We start from the raw sequence: 21366 nt of genomic DNA on the forward strand, positions 1-21366 counted from the left end.
GTGGATGCAGCCTTCCAGCAGACTCTGTGGAGTGTAGCTCCCATCTGTTCAGGCAGCGAGGTGGCTCAAGGTAACACAACTGTCTGTCTCTTTACCTGTCTCTCTTTGTCTTCCTTGTTCTCTTTATCTGCCTGTCTGCCTGTTTTGGGGCGTTTTGCACACATTTAGCAGTGTGATGGATTCTTGTTCACTGCGGCAGCTGATGTGACCTCGTGATGATATTTAGATACTACCATGATCCACAAGTGTTCAAACTAACTCTGTAGTGCAGTTAGTAACCATGGAAACAGTACATCTGCTGACTGTTCTAGATCTGCTTCATTCAGATTATTCTTTTGTTGTGAGGATGTAAGCAGCTTCAGCTTCCTCTGTGCAATGCATTGTGGGAAAATAGTGTTCATGAACAGCACAGCCAAAGGCATTTTTAAGGACCCAGCAGCTCTCTATGTCATCACCTGTCAAGGACTACAATTCCCATAATCCTGTGAGTGACATGATTTGAAGACGCAGGTCCTCTTCACTTGGACAGGCCTTCTCTGCAGGCCTTTATGTACCTGAACAGGTGAATGTCACCCTTTAGATATCAGAGTGGTCCTACATCAGTCTCATCAGAATGAGGTTTAAACTTAGAGTGTATTCAGGTGGTCATGTGATCTGCAGCTGTCTGTCTCTCTGCAGTGTCAATCAGGTGTTTTTTGCCACCTCCTGTACTGTCTGTCCTTCTCCCTCTCTGTCTCACCTCTGTTTTTTTTTCACTCTTCTCCTTTACTTTCCCTCTGGTGCCCCCCCCACCGCAGGTTTCCTGATAGGAGGAGACGTCCTGCGCCTCCTTCACGGTCACATGGACGAGTGTCTGACGGTTCCATCAGGAGAGCACGGAGACGAGCAGAGGAGGTGATGTGATGATCACAGCTAGACTCTTTATGAGCTCAGGATGATCATTAGTGATTATTCCACTCCACAGGTCATTAATAACAAGCAGTTACCTGTAAATGTTCTGTGAGGACAAACAGCAGTGATTCAGAGTTTGTCATATCCCACCTGTGAGCTTAAATCATAAATAAAAATACAAAAAATCAGCATGGGATTCGTGTAGTTTAGGCAGCAGATGTAAAGACCCACACTCAGACTTCAGTGTTCCTGCTGCTTTAAATATATAATGAATATAAAATAGTTTATTTGTAATAGAAAATACAATAAAATTATCAAACACAGGCTCTGATGGTGATGAAGGCAGAGAGCTGTGCAAAGCAGACATCCAGGGAAGACAGCAGAAAACCAAAGATCTAAAATATGACGATAACACTGACACACTGGAATACTGAGAACATACAGAGAGTCAACACAGGTGCTGTGTTCAAAATCTGATACTATACACTACATACTACATACTACATACTTTATACTATACACTATACACTATACACTACATACTACATACTATATACTATACACTATACACTACATACTATATACTATACACTATGCACTACATACTACATACTACATACTTTATACTATACACTATACACTATACACTACATACTACATACTATATACTATACACTATACACTACATACTATATACTATACACTATACACTACATACTACATACTAGATACTACATGCTACATACTAGATACTACATGCTACATACTATATACTAGATAATATACACTACATACTACATACTAGATACTACATACTACATACTATATACTAGATACTATACACTACATACTACATACTACATACTACATGCTACATACTATATACTAGATAATATACACTACATACTACATACTAGATACTACATACTACATACTATATACTAGATACTATACACTACATACTACATACTACATACTATATACTATACACTACATACTACATACTACATACTACATACTTTATACTACATATTACATACTATACTACTACTACCAGTTTCCGGTTTTGTAAAGCAGAAGTAAACAACAGCCCAACAACATATGTTGTTCAAAATCTGATACTATACACTACATACTACATACTACATACTTTATACTATACACTATACACTATACACTATACACTATACACTACATATTACATACTATATACTATACACTATACACTACATACTATATACTATACACTATACACTACATACTACATACTAGATACTACATGCTACATACTATATACTAGATACTATACACTACATACTACATACTAGATACTACATGCTACATACTATATACTAGATACTATACACTACATACTACATACTACATGCTACATACTATATACTAGATAATATACATTACATACTACATACTACATACTATATACTAGATACTATACACTACATACTACATACTAGATACTACATGCTACATACTATATACTAGATAATATACACTACATACTACATACTAGATACTACATACTACATACTATATACTAGATACTATACACTACATACTACATACTACATACTACATACTACATACTAGATACTATATACTATATACTACATACTACATACTTTATACTACATATTACACACTATACCACTACTACCAGTTTCCGGTTTTGTAAAGCAGAAGTAAACAACAGCCCAACAACATACAGTAGACGAGACAGACTGGTCCGATGCATATTGGGGTTTTTTTCAGATCAGTATGACATCCGGGTATTTTTAGCCTTCTGCACATTTTGCTTTTGTTTGCATATTACATACTACATATTACATTTGACCAAATCAGTACTTACTGCTAGTATAGTATTGCATTTCGAACACAGCTAGTGAGACTAATGAGACACAGGTGAGGTCAGGATGAGGCACACAGGCGAGACAACACACCATAACAGGAAGAACAACTACAGACAGGAAACAGTGTCAAAGTAAAACAGGAAACAACAAATAGACGAACCGGTGATCATAATCCATTTTATTCAGTAAGAACACAGAGCACAGACGGAGCTCTCTGTTGTGAGGAGGATTATTAACATGTTCTCAGAGGAGCAGCCATGTTGGTTATCAGTCCCACAGACTGTGAGCTGTGTACTGACTCATCCAGACAGCAGACGTGTGTACACACAGAGGCAGCTCCTCTGTTAACTCATCACTTCTACGTTAACTGTGATGTATGGAGAACATATCTCTGATGTCTGATCTCTCCCCAGGACGGTGCACTATGAGGGGGGAGCTGTGTCCAGTCACGCCCGCTCCCTGTGGAGGCTGGAGACTCTGAGGGTTGTGTGAGTACTACACACTGAACATACACACACACACACGTAGATTCGTACAATACATATCACATAACCACACACAAACATATGACACATAAACACAGGTGTAACAGGTGTGCTGTCAGTCTAGTCTTGTACCTCTGCAACGTCCGCTACGACTCAGAGAAGAACTGATTTGACTATGGAGGCCAAAGGTCAAAGGTCCACTAAATAACTAAAGACTTCATTAGCTAGTTGTGACACAACTTTTAGACACAAAATGTCAAAGGTCAACTTCACATTTATCTTTTTCACTACACATATGAGTGTGGACCATAGACTGTATAAAAAGATGGACGACATAACAGCTCCCTAAAAGTGAAGCCAAAACATTTCGGGCGCCCCCTGCTGACTTGCTGCAGTATAGGTCATAAAGCCCGCCTCTTCCATGTTAACAGGTGGGAACTAGAAAATCAATATACACGCCCGATAAATTTTTCTCAAACATGGTTTCTGTCATAGCTAGTTATTATCATGCTGATTTACGTCCAAGTGTTCATTTTTCTGACAAGTTTATTTTTAATTAGTTATTTGATGCTGTCAAAATGATGATTGACAGCTCTGTTGAAAAAATTAGGCTCCTGTAGCCAATCAGTTCCGGGTAAGCAGAGCGGAGGACGATCCGCGAGTAGAAATGTAACTAAAACAATCACTACAGTCATTGAAGTTTCCATACCTGTGAACATTAACCTCAGACCAACGCAGAGAAGCTGTTCTGCTGTTAAACATGCCGGCGTGCGGGATCCTTGCTGTTTTTTCGCTAAGTTAAGTGTGTGTTTGGGTTAGCGGTAGTGGCTACCGCCCCTTCACTCACCGATCTCTACTGTGCAGACTCTGGCCTATCACGGGGGCTATTTTGGCATCAATTACGTACAATGGGAGCAGATGGAGACGCGTTGTCCATCTATATATACAGTCATTGGTGTGGACACACGGGTATGTCCAGTGTACACCCAACCATTTATATATGAACCTGCTGTTTATACAGGATGTGTGTGTGTGTGTGTGTGTGTGTGTGTGTGTGTGTGCGTGCGTGTATGTGTGTGTGTGTGTGCAGGTGGAGTGGGAGTCATATCAGGTGGGGTCAGCCATTCAGACTGAGACATGTGACCACAGGAAAATATCTGAGTCTGATAGAAGACAAGTCTCTGCTGCTGCTGGACAAAGAGAGAGCCGACGTCAAGTCTACAGCCTTCTGCTTCAGGTCCTCCAAGGTAAAAAAATATATTAACAATGTACAAATATATTAACACTGTACACATATATTAACAATGTACAAATATATTTACACTGTACAAATATATTAAGACTGTACACATATATTAACAATGTACAAATATATTAACAATGTACAAATATATTAACACTGTACACATATATTAACAATGTACAAATATATTTACACTGTACAAATATATTAACACTGTTGAAATATTATTCAACTCTACATAATGTAAGTCTACAGCCTTCTGCTTCAGGTCCTCCAAGCTACACTGTAAAAAAACAGCCCCAGCCCTGTAACATCTAATCAGCGCTTAATAGTCCCAGTGTCCCGACTGTATCCTCTCTGTGTCCTTCAGGAAAAGCTGGACCCTGGGGTGAAGAAGGAGGTGGATGGGATGGGGGTCCCTGACATTAAATATGGAGACTCTGTATGTTACATCCAACATGTGGACACCTTCCTGTGGCTCACGTACCAGACTGTGGACGCCAAGTGTGCTCGCATGGGAGGAGTCCAGAGGAAGGTAAGTGCAGGTCCTAGTATCACACACCTGTCCTTCACATGTGTGAGTTTCTGTGTCACACAGAGCTGACAATAACCACTGGCAGAAGGTTCATACTGGAGTGACTTGAGGGGCGTTCATGCTTAAAAACAGATCCCTGTGAAGCTTTGACTGTTCTTATAAAATATAGAATAAAGAAGTGATGATGTCAAGTCAAGAAAACACCATTAATGTACCTCAGAGAATGCAGAGGTGCCTCAACTAGTTTGTTTGTTTATGATATTTTTGTGCAAGACAAAACAAATAAAACAATCATCTTCCTCTGTAACAAAAAGGTCTCTCTCTGTAGGGATCCTTTCTGTAATGTTGTCACACACTTAGAATAACAATCTGAGCCTGTCAGTGGAAACAACAAGAACTTTTAATGGACGACCTTTGATCCATCAAGAATTATGTTGCAGCCATTACAGCCTGTTTCACTGCTGCAGGATGAACACATCTACTGCAGACACTCACACACTGTCTGAACTTACTGGTCATGTAGACCCTAAGGTATGCAAAAACAGGGCCCAGGTTTAAAAACACCAGAGTTAAGGAGGAAGATGTCAGGTGTCAGTCGGCAGGTGTTCTGCTGAAACAACAGTCAGAAAACAGTCTGTCTGTCTGACTGATGATGTGACTGTTTCTCTGCTCAGGTATCACATGATGAAATACAGTAACTGTGTGCAGGCTGATGTTAAAGCAGAGCTGTGTTCTTCTGTTTCAGGCTATAATGCACCACGAGGGTCACATGGACGACGGGCTCACTCTGTCACGATCCCAACACGAGGAGAGTCGAACGGCTCGAGTCATCCGCAGCACCGTGTTTCTGTTCAACCTGTTCATCAGGTGGAGCCCTGCACACACACACACACACACACACACACACACACACACACACACACACAGAGACACACTCACACACTCACACAGACATGTGCACACATTCACACACACACACACACACACACACACACACACACACACACATACACACACACACATCAGTCTATGATCAGAACACTGATGACATGCACATGCATGTATACGTGTCTACATGTGTACGTGTGTGCTGTATACATGTGTGTGTGCGTGTGTGTGTGTGTGTGTGTGTGTGTATGTGAACATGTGTACATGTGAAGCAGACAGAGAGCTGCAGTCTGTTTGAAGCTGTGACTCCAGCAGAGCTCTGTCTGCTTCAGTGGTCATGTGACATCACACCACAGAGCTCTACTACATCTCTGCATCATGTGATTTATGTTTGAGCAACCAGCTGCTGTGATGCTGTGTGACGTCAGCTCATCTGTCAGTGTGTGTGTGTGTGCTGCGAACACACTGCAGAGTTAGACACATGCATGCAGCAGCAGGCTGTCAGCTCACTCAGGTAACTGTAGCCCATGTGGTGCAAACAGCTGATCTTCAGCCTTGTGATAAAGTCATGTGATGTAAACACTCTGAGGAGCAGCTTTAACTCACTCAGCCTATAATCATTATGATACTTTAACAATCAGTTTGAGATCATTTAAAAAAAACATCCCTGCTCGCAGCTTGTTCATGTGAATGTGTAACCATGGTAACTGATCACATGACACGGTGATTGATCTCTTCTCCGGCTGCAGGGGGCTGGACACTCTGAGGAAAAAGGGGCGGAGCTCCACTCCTGATCTACCGATAGATTCAGTCAGTCTGAGTCTGCAGGATCTGATTGGTTACTTCCAGCCACCTGGAGAACACCTGGAACACGAAGACAAACAGAACCGCCTGAGAGCGCTGAAGAACCGCCAGAACCTCTTCCAGGAGGAGGTGAGGAACGTCTGTTAATATTAAAGAATTCTTTATTCCAACAGATACATATTTGTTTCAGCTAAAGAGCGACATCAGAAGCTCTTCCATATTTGCGCTGGCTTCGTCTCCAAAATCCAACTTTCTGAAGCCAGTGTTGACAAAGGTTTTTATTTAATTACAAACATAAATACTTCCCAAATATCAAAAGATAATTAGTCAATCAATCAGCGGTGTAAGTCTCCATGTTTCATCTGAACATCTTTGATTTCACTCCTCTCCTCAATGAGGAGTCAAAGTGTTTTTATTTGTTGCCTCCCCAGTGTGTGTTTACTTTGTGTGGAAAAGTTTAAAGTGAAACTTCAGAGCTGAGTGTACATCCACCCTCACCACTTAAACAATGTGTGTCACGCAGCAGGAACAATTTGAAGGAGACCATCAGCAAGAAGCAACTGTTGAGCTAAGTGTAAGAAAACTGCTTTTGGTCAATCAGCATTCTGAGTCGGAGCAACAGAAAGGTGGAGCTTAGCTCTTATCAGAGACTGCACCAGCTCCAGTATGTTTAAAACAAAACTTCAAACATGGCTGAAGGAAAACCAGTCATGTGATCGCTGACTTAACCTTTGGATGGAACCGTCCTACATGGAGAGACGGAATATTACAATGTATGTTGTTTTTATGTCACACACTGTTTGTCACATGTGTTCATCTGTATTGTTTTTAATAGTTTGTGTTGTAATGTGTTTTTTTTTAGATTTTCCTGCCCACAGACCACACATGTAAATTAGCTATAGGCTAACTCTGGCCCAACAGTTGTGTTGTGCACTGCCCCTGTCAAAAAAACTAAACTGAACTAAACTAAACTAAACTAATAAACTAAACTAAACTAATAAACAAAAGTAAACCAAACTAATAAACTAAACTAAACTAAACTTATAAACTAAACTAAACTAATGAACGAGGAAACTAATAAACTAAACTATACTAAACTAATGAACTAAACTAATGAACTAAACTAAATTAAACTAATAAACTAAACTAATAAACTAAACTAAACTAATGAACGAGGAAACTAATAAACTAAACTAATGAACTAAACTAAATTAAACTGATAAACTAAACTAAACTAATTAACTAAACAAAACTAAACTAATAAACAAGGAAACTAATAAACTTAACTAATGAACTAAACTAAACTAATGAACGAGGAAACTAATAAACTAAACTAAACTAATGAACTAAACTAAACTAATGAACGAGGAAACTAATAAACTAAACTAAACTAATGAATGAGGAAACTAATGAACTAAACTAAACTAATAAACTAAACTAAACTAATGAACTAAACTAATAAACTGAACTAATAAATGAGGAAACTAATAAACTAAACTAAACTAATGAACGAGGAAACTAATGAACTAAACTAAACTAACGAACTAAGCGAAACTAATAAACTAAACTAAACGAATGAACTAAACTAAACAAATAAACTAAACTAAGCTAATAAACTAAACTAAACGAATTAAATAACCTAATAAACTAAACTAAACTAATTAACTAAACTAAGCTAATAAACTAAACTAAACTAAACTAATAAACTAAACTAAACTAATAAACTAAACTGAACATGCTTTAACGCGACAGCATCAGAGCTGCACTTTAATACAACAGACACACTGTAATATGTATGATCTGTCTGCCTCTGACACACATCATATGATCATAATATGAATCAATCAGGGAGCCCTGCTCTGTGTGTGTGTGTGTGTGTGTGTGTGCGTGCGTGCGTGCGTGTGTGTACAGGGGATGATCAGCCTGGTGTTGGAGTGTATCGATCGTCTGCACGTGTATAGCAGTGCTGCTCATTTTACTGAAGCTGCAGGAAGAGAAGCAGGAGACGCCTGGAGCTCCATCCTCAACTCCCTGTACCAGCTGCTGGGTACACACACACACACACACACGTTAATCCAGACTGTAATGAGGTCTTTACAGATTAAATTAAATTGATTAACAGATGATGTTTAAATTAAACCTGCAACAATCAGAGGATCTGACACACATTGAAGTTTAACCTGTCACTTCATTTATTACTGTTTTATTAGCACATAACAAAGGCTCCTCCCCCTCCTCTTCTTCTCCTACCTCTCCTCCTCCTCGTCCTCCTCCCCTTTCCTCTCTCTCCTTCTCTGTCACCTCTTCCCCTCCTCTCCTCCTCCTCCTCCTGCCCCTGCAGCGGCTCTGATCAGAGGAAACAGGAAGAACTGTGCTCAGTTCTCAGGCTCGTTGGATTGGTTGATCAGCAGACTGGAGAGACTGGAGGCCTCCTCTGGTAGGTCAGCTCCTCTTTGATGGCATCACTGATCACTGATCACCTCACAGCTCCACCCTGTGGGCATGTTCAAAGACTCCACTGTGCATTTTGTGAATGATGTGTATTTAAAGGATTGTTGGTATCTAAGTAACAAATGTGGGTCTGTGTTCATGAATCTTATAGTGCTAACTGATTCTTACTGATCCTCAAGATGTAACAGTCAGGACAGTTTAATCTGCTGATCTATGAACAAGTTAGAAATATTTATTCTACAAACCTGTACATCCTTGTTCTTACTAAACGTGTGTGTGCGTGTGTGTGCGTGCGTGTGTGTGTGTGTAGGTATACTGGAGGTGCTTCACTGTGTGCTGGTGGAGAGTCCTGAAGCTCTGAACATCATCAAAGAGGGACACATCAAGTCCATCATCTCCCTGCTGGACAAACACGGACGCAACCACAAGGTCCTTTATTCTTATACAGTAAATACATAACTAACATGTACAAAAGACTGTGTGTGTTCATAGTCTCTGCTCTGTGCGTGTGTGTGTGTGTGTGTGTGTGTGTGTGTGTGTTCAGGTCCTGGATGTGTTATGTTCTTTGTGTGTTTGTCATGGCGTCGCTGTTCGCTCCAACCAGCATCTGATCTGTGACAACCTGCTGCCAGGAAGAGACCTGCTACTGCAGACCCGCCTGAGCAACCACGTAAGCAGGTATACACACACACACACACACACACACACAGACACACACACACACAAACGTAGTTAATTATTGAGAAGTCCCAGAAGATGCATTTTTGAGACGTTTTATTTCAGACTTCCTGTTTCAGTCTTTTCTTCTTCTTCCTGTCAGCATGCGTCCCAACATCTTCCTTGGGGTCAGCGATGGCTCCGCCCAGTACAGGAAGTGGTACTACGAGCTGATCGTGGATCAGGCACTGCCATTCGTCACAGCGGAGGCGACACACCTGAGGGTGGGCTGGGCCAACACCAGCGGCTATGCCCCCTTCCCAAGCGGGGGGGAGGGGTGGGGGGGCAATGGGGTGGGAGATGACCTCTACTCCTATGGCTTCGATGGACTCCACCTGTGGTCAGGTGATGTGTACTTGTAATTCTGTATAATAGTCTTCTATATGATATTTGTACACCTCTCTGCAGACCAGGAGAAGAATTAACAAACTGATGTGATGACCTCTGACCTCAGGAAGTCACATGTCCACATGCTGCATGTTAACCTTTAAGCTAACAGTGTTTCCTGTCTGTGCAGGCTGCATTGCCCGGACGGTAAACTCTCCTAACCAGCACCTCCTGAGGTCAGAGGACGTGGTGAGTTGCTGTCTGGATCTGAGCGTGCCCAGTATCTCCTTCAGGATCAACGGGCAGCCGGTGCAGGGCATGTTCGAGAACTTCAACTCTGAGGGCCTCTTCTTCCCCGTGGCCAGCTTCTCTGCTGGAGTCAAGTCAGTGATTCACTATTAACATGAAAAACCACTTAAATTACATCAGGATAAAAAACAAAACCAGAAAGTTTCTAAAAGGTGGAAACTGCTTCAGAACAGAGTGTAACCTAGTCCTCTGTGAGACCAGAAAACACATCTATATCTTATAACTCATGTTTCTCTGAGTAAAGAAGTAAAACATTTGTACAGCAGTTTCAAAGTGCTTCAGACAAATACAAGTGAAATACACAAACGTTTTTAGAACTGACACTTTAGTATGCAGTAATCAGATCGGGTACTGACAGGATTCCAACCGGGTACTGACAGGATTCACATCGGGTACTGACAGGCTTCAGATCGGGTACTGCCAGGATTGAGATCGGTTACTGACAGGGTTCAGACCTGGTACTGACAGGGTTCAGATCGAGTACTGACAGGGTTAAGACCTGGTACTGACAGGGTTCACATCGGGATCTGACAGGGTTCACATCGGGTACTGACAGGGTTCAGATCGAGTACTGACAGGGTTAAGACCTGGTACTGACAGGGTTCACATCGGGATCTGACAGGGTTCACATCGGGTACTGACAGGGTTCAGATCGAGTACTGACAGGATTCACATCGGGTACTGACAGGGTTCACATCGGGTACTGGCAGGATTCAGACAGGGTACTGACAGGATTCACATCGGGTACTGACAGGGTTCAGATCGAGTACTGACAGGGTTAAGACCTGGTACTGACAGGGTTCACATCGGGTACTGACAGGGTTCACATCGGGTACTGACAGGATTCAGATCGAGTACGGACAGGGTTCACATCGGGTACTGACAGGGTTCACATCGAGTACTGACAGGGTTCACATCGGGTCCTGACAGGGTTCACATCGAGTACTGACAGGGTTCACATGGGGTCCTGACAGGGTTCAGATCGAGTACTGACAGGGTTCACATCGGGTACTGACACTCACACTGTAGTACATAATCAGACCAGATGAAATAAATCAGCTTTCTGTCTTTTCTGTTTCAGTTTTTTTCTCAGTGTTTGAAATCGGACAAAGATGTTTATTATTAATATTTAACATGATAACAAAACATAACAGAGGGTCTGCTGTCAGTGTTTGTGTGTAAAGTAGTGCAGCACACATAGGCTTCCTCCCACAGTCCAAACACATGCTCATTAGGTTCATTGGTGACTCTAAATTGCCCGTAGGTGTGAATGTGAGCGTGAAAGGATGCCTGTTTCTATGTGTCAGCCCTGTGATTGACAGGTGACCTGTCCAGGTGTAACCCTGCCTCTCACCCAATGACAGCTGGGAGAGGCTCCAGCCGCCCCAGCCGTCTAGATAATGGATAATATGAAGCATCAGTATAAGAAACAGCAGGGAAGGGACCCAAATATAGACAATGCACAAAGATACAGTAATTTACTGTAGAAACTGGAGTTACAGAAGCTTCCAGAGAAATTAGATAGGAAAGGGTCAAAACTAGGAAGGCAGTCCAAATCCAAACATATGAAGAGAGGAAGGCAGGAAGAGATGGTGGAGGTTTAAAACTGAAACAGGTATCAGGTCTCAGAAACAGACTATACAGGCTGCAGGGCACAGAGCACCCCAAACATAATGATAAGAATGCATCTCAGAAAAAGGCACATACTTTTGGTTCTTTTGAAAAACCAAAAGATAAATACATTGATTGTGTTTATTGCATAATTATACATTGGTTCCTGTTATATTTGGTGATTGTTATATATAGTAACATAACTGTACTTGTTTTTAATTGATCCATAATGCAGACAATCTGATAAAACAAGGTCTAATACTCACTGACTGACCTCCTGGTGGTCGACTTCGTCCTGTGGTGTTTGGTAAAGTTAATAAATAGTTTAGCTAACCCCGCCACACCACCACCACCACCACATTCTCTGCTCCTCTGCAGGGTTCGTTTCCTCCTGGGGGGTCGTCATGGAGAGTTTAAGTTCCTCCCCCCTCCAGGTTATGCTCCCTGCTATGAGGCCGTGTTACCCCGAGAGAAGCTGAAGCTGGAGCCCAGCCAGGACCAGACCGGAGCCAGAGACCTGCTGGGACCCACCATCACCCTGAGCCAGGCAGCCTTCACCCCCACACCTGTGGACACCAGCCAGGTACTGACAGGGTTCAGATCGGGTACTGACAGGGTTAAGACGAGTGATGTCTGAAGAGGTACACATATATAATTTTTCTTTCTGTGTTTACAGATTGTGCTTCCTCCTCACCTGGAGAGGATCAGGGAGAAACTTGCAGAAAACATCCATGAACTGTGGGTGATGAACAAGATAGAACTGGGCTGGACCTACGGAGCTGTGAGTATCTTAATAACCGATCAATACATAACATCACAGACAGTCAGCGGTGACGCCTTTTAGTAGTTAGGATGTAACTGCAGTTCAATGAGTACATGCATCCAGGTGTCCCTTTTTCTGTGCCAATCAGTAGTCGCCCCCTCATTGTTCTAACCTGTGTGTGTGTGTGTGTGTGTGTGTGTGTGTTTCAGGTGAGAGATGATAACAAGCGGCAGCACCCCTGTCTGGTGGAGTTCTCTAAACTTCCTGAACAGGAGCGTAGCTACAACCTGCAGATGTCTCTGGAGACGCTTAAGTAATCATCAGAGCAGCATGTAGACACATGATGATATCAGACTATGTGACAGTTACATCAGATATGTACATGTTACCACGTTTGGTCCTGAGGTCACATGATGTGTCCAGACTGTATATTAACAAACTCTACGTTTCTGTCTGTGGACTAGTTACCTCAAGAAGTATGTAGGAGCATGGCTGATGGTACCATTATGTGTGTATCTCTGTGTGTGTGTGTGTGTGTGTGTGTGTGTTACAGAACTCTGCTGGCTCTGGGCTGCCATGTTGGTCTGGCAGATGAACACGCTGTGGAGAAAGTCAAGAGTCTGAAGCTGTCACAAACGTGAGTCACCATCTGTATGTTAATGATCAGTGATAGCAGAACTCAAAGAGGATGAAGATGGGATATTCATGAGATGATTAATAGGACAAACATCTATTAAATGAGCAGAGCAGCAGCATCTCCTTGGTCTGTCTGCTTTTTTGTCATATCCAGATCGTAAGCAGATCGCTTTCAGGAAATCTGGACAGCAAAAATAAACATTGGATCTACAGATGTGTCTCCGTCTAGGAAGCTCTAGACACTGTTAAGAGATTTCAAATTGTGTCACTTTAAACACAACAAACAATGACAACAGAGTGCTGGAGGTAATGTACGTTTACCTCCTCCATTGCAGAGTTTGTCTGGTGCAACCAAGAAATTCCGATCCGTGACTTGACAGCATCAACTCTTTGGAGGGTTAAATGAGGAACCTAGATTGTGTTATTTTTATTTCCAGAAAGGGTTCTGATCATCCTAACCAAAAAGTATAGCACTGCTGTGCTGTGATTGGCTAGTATAACTTTACTGTGATTGGCTAGTACCTGAAGCCTCAAAGGTTGCCTTCAGGGCTTTCTGTCAGGAAGCTCTTTCTCTCAGAAGAACAGGAGACTGCTGTTCATGTCCTGTTTAAATGTTTGTGTTGAATTCTAGTGTAAGACCAAACCTTGATCTTTCTCTAAATCTAACCAAGTAGGTGTTTGATTAGCCTACTAGCTAACAATTCAGTGGTTGAACTCTATCTGTGCAGCTATGAGTTGTCCAGTGGTTATAAACCTGCTCCACTGGACCTGAGTCACATCAAACTGACCTCCACCCAGGAAGCCATGGTGGACAAACTGGCTGAGAATGCTCACAACGTCTGGGCCAGAGACCGCATCCGCCAGGGCTGGACCTACGGCATCCAGCAGGTAGGAGGCGGGGACACAGGCTGGATATACTGGGAGCTGTGTGGTTATGTGTGGGAATGGACAGGGATGTGTTTCTGAATGTAAGTTTGACCATTGGATGAGCTGTGTGATGAGATCACTGCTCAGAACCACAGGTTGAGGTCCAGTGAACACAGCAGGATTGCAGCCGCGCTCTGTTTACATTGTCCTTCAATCTCTAGCTGCCGTATTTCTAATTGAATGAATGAGTGAAACCATTGTTGCCTTTTTGGGGAATTTGCTTTTCAGAAAGGGAATAAAAGTCAAACAACCATATATCAGCACATAATATACATGACACAAGAAGCATACACATCATAAGTACACAATAATCACATGATCTGAAACTCTGACGGATGGAAACAGACACTTATTTCTCTGTCCCGTGTCTCTTCTCAGGATGTGAAGAACCGTAGAAACCCTCGTTTGGTCCCCTACGTTCTGCTGGACGAGAGGACCAAAAAGTCCAACAAAGACAGTCTGAGGGAGGCCGTCAGGACTCTGCTGGGCTATGGATACAACCTGGAAGCTCCAGACCAGGACCACGGTACTACACCTACCCTGCACTTCATAGCCTCATTCATTGATCATACAAAGGTACATGTTGTCCATGATACTGCATCTGTCAAACTGGTAATGAGACATACCCTATCCCCCCTTCATCCAGCAGCTCAGTCTGACCTCACCAACATGTCTGCTGAGAGGTTCCGCATATTCAGAGCAGAGAAAACCTACTGTGTGAATGCAGGGAAGTGGTACTTTGAGCTGGAGGTAGGAACACACATCATGAGAGAGATGATAGTACTGCTCTTAAATATGAGATACAAATTTAACCTGTGCCTATTCCTCCTCCAGGTGTTAACAGCAGGAGAGATGAGGGTGGGCTGGGCCCGACCAGGCTGCCTCCCTGACCAGGAGCTGGGATCTGATGAACAGGCCTTTGTCTTTGATGGCTTCAAGGTGGCTGCATCTATTCATGACGTTTGTTCGGTTGCTCGCTCTGCAGTAAAATAATGCATTTTTCATTGTTGTCCAGTTTAGTCCTTTAAGATGAATCTTATGTTCTTTCCAGGTCCAGCGCTGGAACCAGGGTAACGAGCACTTTGGGCGAGCCTGGCAGACGGGGGACGTGGTGGGCTGCATGGTGGATCTGAACGAACACACCATGATGTTCACACTGAATGGAGAAGTGCTGCTGGATGACTCTGGATCTGAGCTGGCCTTCAAGGACTTTGAAGCTGGTGAAGGTCAGTTTACTGACAACAACACACACTCATGATGATTACATGATACATTTTTTGCCTTAATATGGCTTCTTAAGATCTGAGTCTGTAGAACACAAAGATGTGTATCTTTTGTCTTTATAGCTCTGGAATAAGCTGACCATAACTCTAACTCATTTGTCATTCCTTTATTTGTTCAGTTGAAGGACATGTGATGCACCCAGCTGTTAGTCTAAACATTGATAGTGATATTAAGGGACCTTACTGATTTGGTGACGGAGTTAAGTAAGCCTGAGTGTCATCTGCATGGCTGTGAAAAGCAACAGTTTTGTTCTGTATGATTTGACCTAGATAGGGCAAGTTCAGGTCAAATAATCGTGGCCCAAGAATAGAACCTTGGGGAACTCCACATTTTATGGTCATCCAGTCAGATTTATGGCCACCATGGAAAAAAGAGCCTCTGCATTCAAACTATCAAATCTGAACCAGCTGAGGACTGTGCCTCCCAGTCCCTCCCACTGTTCCAGTCCGTGAAAGAAGTAATTCATGGTCCACCACATCAAAGGTTGGACCTAAATCAACAGAAGCCTGATGTTTATCAGATCAAAATCATCTATACATCTCTGTATTTGTTTTCTTGTGTGTGTCTGCAGGTTTCATCCCGGTGTGCAGTCTGGGAGTGTGTCAGGTGGGTAGGATGAACTTTGGTAAGGACGTCAGCTCTCTGAAGTACTTCACCATCTGCGGCCTGCAAGAAGGATACGAACCGTTTGCTGTCAACATGAACCGAGATGTCACCATGTGGCTCAGCAAGAGGCTACCTCAGTTTGTTCCTGTCCCCCCCAACCATCAACACATAGATGTGAGGAGAGCCCCCTGCAGTACACACTCAGGAACATGTAGATAGAACCTGATAAGAACCTGCAGCTTCTTTACATCTATGTTAGTGCTTCTAATGGCACTGGGCTGAAATATGTATCCCTTCAGACACAGCTAAAGATGTTTTCCCCACAGATCTGTTTGTTAGCATACAGAATAAAAAGCTCAGCTGACTGTAACATGCTAAACCGACAATGCAGACAAACTTTTCTGATCTCACCTTCTCTTCCAGGTGACGAGGATAGACGGGACAGTCGAGTCGTGTCCCTGTCTCAGGGTCACTCAGAGGTCATTTGGCTCTCAGAACAGTCACACAGACATCACCTTCTACAGACTGAGCATGCCCATAGAGTGTGCAGAGTCCTTCTCCAGATCCCCACACGACAGCCTTTTCTCTCCAAAGAGGGTAACGGAACCAAACACTGACTGGGTACTGAGAACATGTCACTAACCTTATTGTTTGGTGTACTACTGAGAATTTGTTTGGTGTGTTGTCTCTACAGGAATTGGAGGACTTTGAGACTGTGTCAGACTTTGAGGTCCTGATGAAGTCTCCTCACGGTCAGAATGGACCTGAGAAAGATGAGTTCAACAACCACAAAGATTATAATCAGGAGAAACCCTCTAAGCTCAAGCACCGGTGAACTCTCTATGTCCTCACTTTAATCTGTCATGTACACATTAGTTTAACACTCCTGTCATCACTATTTGTAAATTTGTAACCTTAAACCCTCTGATGTCTCAGGTTCATGCTGAAGAAAAACAAGCCAGACAACAGCTGTCCAACATCTGCTCGTCTGTCAGAGGAGGTGATGGCTGATGACAGGGATGAATACGAATTCCTCATGCATGCCTCAACTGTAAGAAAGCACACGGACACAAAACTATTAATAAAACACTCAAATGCAATTTAGATGTCAATCCTGAAGAGTAGTGCAGCTAATTTTCATCCAGGTGTGCATGCACCTCTCTCCCTGTGCAGCACTACTACTCAGTGCGGATCTTCCCAGGTCAGGAGCCCAGCAGTGTTTGGGTGGGCTGGGTAACCTCTGACTTTCATCAGTACGACCCGGGCTTTGAGCTGCACAAGGTCCGAACTGTCACTGTTACACTGGGAGATGAGAAGGGCAAAGTTCATGAGAGGTGGGTCAAGTTACAGCCGTCGCATATCTAACAATCTTGTGTTTTTTATTATTTTATGTTTGGCAGGGAAGTGTCATTAAGGCTGCAGACACTTTACAGTCTGTAAGAACTGTTGTCTGTCTGAGACATACTAAATAAAGCCAATAAAGTTAGGATTGTTATCTAATGTAATACACTATATCACAGCACAGGGGACAGGATATCAAGAACAGGGTCCAAATGCAGATAAAGACTGCAGAGCTAGTGCAGATCGAGGCACAAAAGATATGGGTTAGATGGAGATAGTGGAACAGACCAGGAAGACAAGAAGACAACCCCTTCTCAAGGGATGGATTCTGGATGTCCAAACAGGCTAGTTAGGAACAACTAGCAAAGTGGGTGGACGGGGTCTGAGGGAGCTAAAGAATGACTGGAGAACACAGGTGGACTGCAGGGGGAAGCCTAGAGGTGTAGCAGGAACATTCAGCCTGAGGGGCAGGAGGCTAACCAGATGAGAAGAGCCGCTCCAAAGGACATGCAGACAGGACCGTTCTTCAGATGTTGATCTGGCTGTAGGTCAAGGAGTGATGCAGAATAGGGCTGAGCAAGAGACAGGAGTCAGAAAATCTGACCTGAGGGGCGGCTACAGGAGAGCTTGGCAAACTTGTGGCAGCTTGGATGCAGGACTGGAGGTTGTGGCATTGGCCCTGGCAGGTGAGCTAATGTAGTCATGGAAACAGGAGGCTGATTAAGCAACGGCACTCATGACGGCTGCAGTAAAGGAACTAAGGATTGCTGCAGCTCAGCAGGAATAGAGAACTTTTGCCGCTGCTCAGCAGGAACAGGGAACTATTGCTACAGCTCAGCAGGAAAAGGGAACTATTGCCGCAGCTCAGCAAGAACAGGGAACTATTGCCGCAGCTCAGCAAGAACAGGGAACTATTGCCGTAGCTCAGCAGGAACAGGGAACTATTGCTGCTGCTCAGCAGGAACAGGGAACTATTGCTGCTGCTCAGCAGGAACAAGGAACGATAGCTAACCAGGGAACTATTCCTGCTGGATGTTCAGCATGGAATCAGATTGAATTAGCAATGCAATGAGTTTCTGTGCTTTTTGTTTCTTGCAGTATAAAGCGCAGTAACTGTTACATGGTGTGTTTCCCGCAGTATAAAGTGCAGCAACTGTAACATGGTGTGTTTCTCGCAGTATGAAGTGCATTGATAGTTACATGGTGCGTTTCTCACAGTATAAAGCGCAGTAACTGTTACATGGTGCGTTTCTTGCAGTATAAAGCGCAGTAACTGTTACATGGTGCGTTTCTTGCAGTATTAAATGCATTAACTGTTACATGGTGCGTTTCTTGCAGTATAAAGCGCAGTAACTGTTACATGGTGCGTTTCTCACAGTATAAAGCACAGTAACTGTTACATGGTGCATTTCTTGCAGTATAAAGTGCAGTTACTGTTACATGGTGCGTTTTTTTGCAGTATAAAGCGCAGTAACTGTTACATGGTGTGGGCTGGAGAGAGCAGCAGTCCTGGTCAGGGGAGGAACAATAATGGTTTGGAGATCGGCTGTCTGGTCGACACAACACACGGTCTGCTGACCTTCACAGCCAACGGGAAAGAACTCAGCACGTACTACCAGGTAAATATTTCCTGTGGTTTTAGAGGTTCTTCAACTGTCCTTTCCTTCACTTCCTGCTTCTTCTCCCTTCTATTTCTTTCATCCAATTATCTGTATTTATTTCATTTTACTTCCTACTTATTTTCCTCACTTTCTTTCCGAGGTGATGCTGACTTGAGGGGATGTTCATTTGAATTTTCCCACTTAGGAATTCCTTTTTCTGATTGATCCGACATCATGTGAATGCAGGATCAAACCACACTCCTCTGTATGTTCATCTGCATGCACTCACATTTATAGTTGGTCTACATATGTGCTGTGCAGACCACATGACTGTGTTCTTCCTTCAGAGAAAGGGAAAATAACCCTCATTAGCATTCTATCTTGCAACTCCTTCCTTTCAACAGGCAGAAGTACGTGCCCAAAACAAACATAAAGCAGGAGGAAGTTATGTTAGCAGGTGAGATAGCTAACAGCTGAAGGAATTCAGTAACCAGCCCAGCTCTCTGTCCTCTCTGCAGGTGGAGCCCAGCACAAAGCTGTTCCCAGCAGTCTTTGCCAAAGCCACCAGTCCCAATGTCTTCCAGTTCGAGCTGGGACGTGTCAAGGTGAGAAGGACACACACACACACGCACACACACACACAATAAAAGCCTACCAGTGGTAAATGGACTGTACTTACATAGCGCTTTTCTAGTCTTTGCGACCACTCAAAGCTGGTTTTACACTACATGTCACATTCACCCATTCACACACACATTCACACATTGATGGCAGAGGCTGCTACCCAAAGTGCCCAACTGTCAATCAGATATCACATTCATACCCGTTGGCTATGCCACTGGGAGCAACTTGGGGTTCAGTGTCTTGCCCAAGGACACTTCGACATGTAGCCTGAGATCGAACCTCCGACCTTCCGATTGAAAGACAACCGACTCTACCACTGAGCCACAGGTGGAGACACTTTACTGAGTGTGAGAGCAGCAGCCTTAACTAATGACCACATCTTTGCCCACTCTGTGATGTCAGTCTGTCTTACACAGACACACACACAGACTAATGTTCCACTGTGAGTGTGTCCTTGTTGTGTGATGTTTTGTCATCTTGTGTTTCTGTCAGAATGTGATGCCTCTGTCAGCTGGTCTGTTTAAGAGTGAGAAGAAGAACCCGGCTCCTCAGTGTCCTCCTCGGCTGCACGTCCAGTTTCTCACTCCGGTGCTGTGGAGTCGCGTTCCCAACCACTTCCTCAGGGTACGACCTCTTACCCCACACCTCTCCCTTCACCACCACCCTCAAAAAAAATATTGAAATCACACATGTGAAATGTGCTGTCTGAAGTCTTACCTGTGATGTCCAGGTGTCAGCCTCCAGAGTGAACGACAGGCACGGCTGGCTGGTCCAGTGTAATGAGCCCCTGCAGTTCATGTCTCTGCACATACCTGAGGAGAACAGGTGGGGAACACAAGCACACAATGTATGTGTTTCAGGTGTGCTGTTACTCTCCCAGTGTTTAAGTAGTACCTACCTGTGTTTCAGGTGTGTGGACGTCCTGGAGCTGTCGGAGCAGACGGACTTGTTAAAGTTTCACTTCCACACCCTCAGACTGTACTCAGCTATCTGTGCTCTGGGAAACAATCGGGTGGCTCACGCACTCTGCTCACACGTGGACGAGTCCCAGCTGCTGCAGGCCATAGAGAACAAGTACATGCCAGGTAACACAGCCAGGTGCAGGGGAACAGGAGAGCTGCATGTGAGATAAAAGAGCCTGTTTATAACAGGCCTGGAACCAGAGAGAATGTAAGATGTCTCTCATACACACAGCCTGAGTGGAGACCCAATCAGCCATGTTTCTGGTTGTTTCACGATGCTTTGACTTCTCTACAGTGCTCTGATTCCTTCTGATGATGAAATTAAAATAAAACTTTATATACTTTTATATTTTAAAAAGAAGACGCTCACTTTATTTTCATCACACAGGAGGTGTTAGAGCACTGGAGCGCTGAGGGGAAGTCAGCGTCATCTAAACGGATGTGTTAACTGTTCATGTATATGTCAGTTAAACCATCGCCCCTCTTCCTCCCT

The 21366-nt window shown here is 43.5% G+C and overlaps 1 protein-coding gene across 1 annotated transcript in view; it reads left to right on the forward strand.

The window, feature by feature from the left end:
- Positions 1 to 21366, forward strand: part of ryr2a (ryanodine receptor 2a (cardiac)) — a 104039-nt gene that overhangs the window by 11749 nt on the left and 70924 nt on the right. Inside the window, exons 7-38 of the mRNA XM_069663995.1 lie at positions 1 to 70; positions 798 to 894; positions 3173 to 3247; positions 4335 to 4491; positions 4858 to 5022; positions 5768 to 5889; positions 6660 to 6843; positions 8626 to 8761; positions 9056 to 9151; positions 9476 to 9594; positions 9710 to 9843; positions 9986 to 10227; positions 10400 to 10592; positions 12508 to 12712; positions 12806 to 12910; positions 13102 to 13205; positions 13446 to 13529; positions 14257 to 14416; positions 14834 to 14981; positions 15105 to 15205; positions 15290 to 15394; positions 15507 to 15681; positions 16311 to 16519; positions 16769 to 16942; positions 17040 to 17176; positions 17282 to 17396; positions 17519 to 17679; positions 19146 to 19305; positions 19806 to 19892; positions 20404 to 20535; positions 20642 to 20736; positions 20821 to 20996. The exon at positions 1 to 70 is cut by the window's left edge and continues 30 nt beyond it. Of these exons, the coding sequence (XP_069520096.1) occupies positions 1 to 70; positions 798 to 894; positions 3173 to 3247; positions 4335 to 4491; positions 4858 to 5022; positions 5768 to 5889; positions 6660 to 6843; positions 8626 to 8761; positions 9056 to 9151; positions 9476 to 9594; positions 9710 to 9843; positions 9986 to 10227; positions 10400 to 10592; positions 12508 to 12712; positions 12806 to 12910; positions 13102 to 13205; positions 13446 to 13529; positions 14257 to 14416; positions 14834 to 14981; positions 15105 to 15205; positions 15290 to 15394; positions 15507 to 15681; positions 16311 to 16519; positions 16769 to 16942; positions 17040 to 17176; positions 17282 to 17396; positions 17519 to 17679; positions 19146 to 19305; positions 19806 to 19892; positions 20404 to 20535; positions 20642 to 20736; positions 20821 to 20996 (4423 nt within the window). The remainder of the gene's footprint in view (positions 71 to 797; positions 895 to 3172; positions 3248 to 4334; positions 4492 to 4857; positions 5023 to 5767; positions 5890 to 6659; positions 6844 to 8625; positions 8762 to 9055; positions 9152 to 9475; positions 9595 to 9709; positions 9844 to 9985; positions 10228 to 10399; positions 10593 to 12507; positions 12713 to 12805; positions 12911 to 13101; positions 13206 to 13445; positions 13530 to 14256; positions 14417 to 14833; positions 14982 to 15104; positions 15206 to 15289; positions 15395 to 15506; positions 15682 to 16310; positions 16520 to 16768; positions 16943 to 17039; positions 17177 to 17281; positions 17397 to 17518; positions 17680 to 19145; positions 19306 to 19805; positions 19893 to 20403; positions 20536 to 20641; positions 20737 to 20820; positions 20997 to 21366) is intronic.

The sequence above is a fragment of the Semicossyphus pulcher genome, unplaced genomic scaffold (assembly GCF_022749685.1).
Source record: "Semicossyphus pulcher isolate SPU_LCO1_2020_fin unplaced genomic scaffold, fSemPul1.0.p SCAF_16, whole genome shotgun sequence".
NCBI classification, from domain to species: domain Eukaryota; kingdom Metazoa; phylum Chordata; class Actinopteri; order Labriformes; family Labridae; genus Semicossyphus; species Semicossyphus pulcher.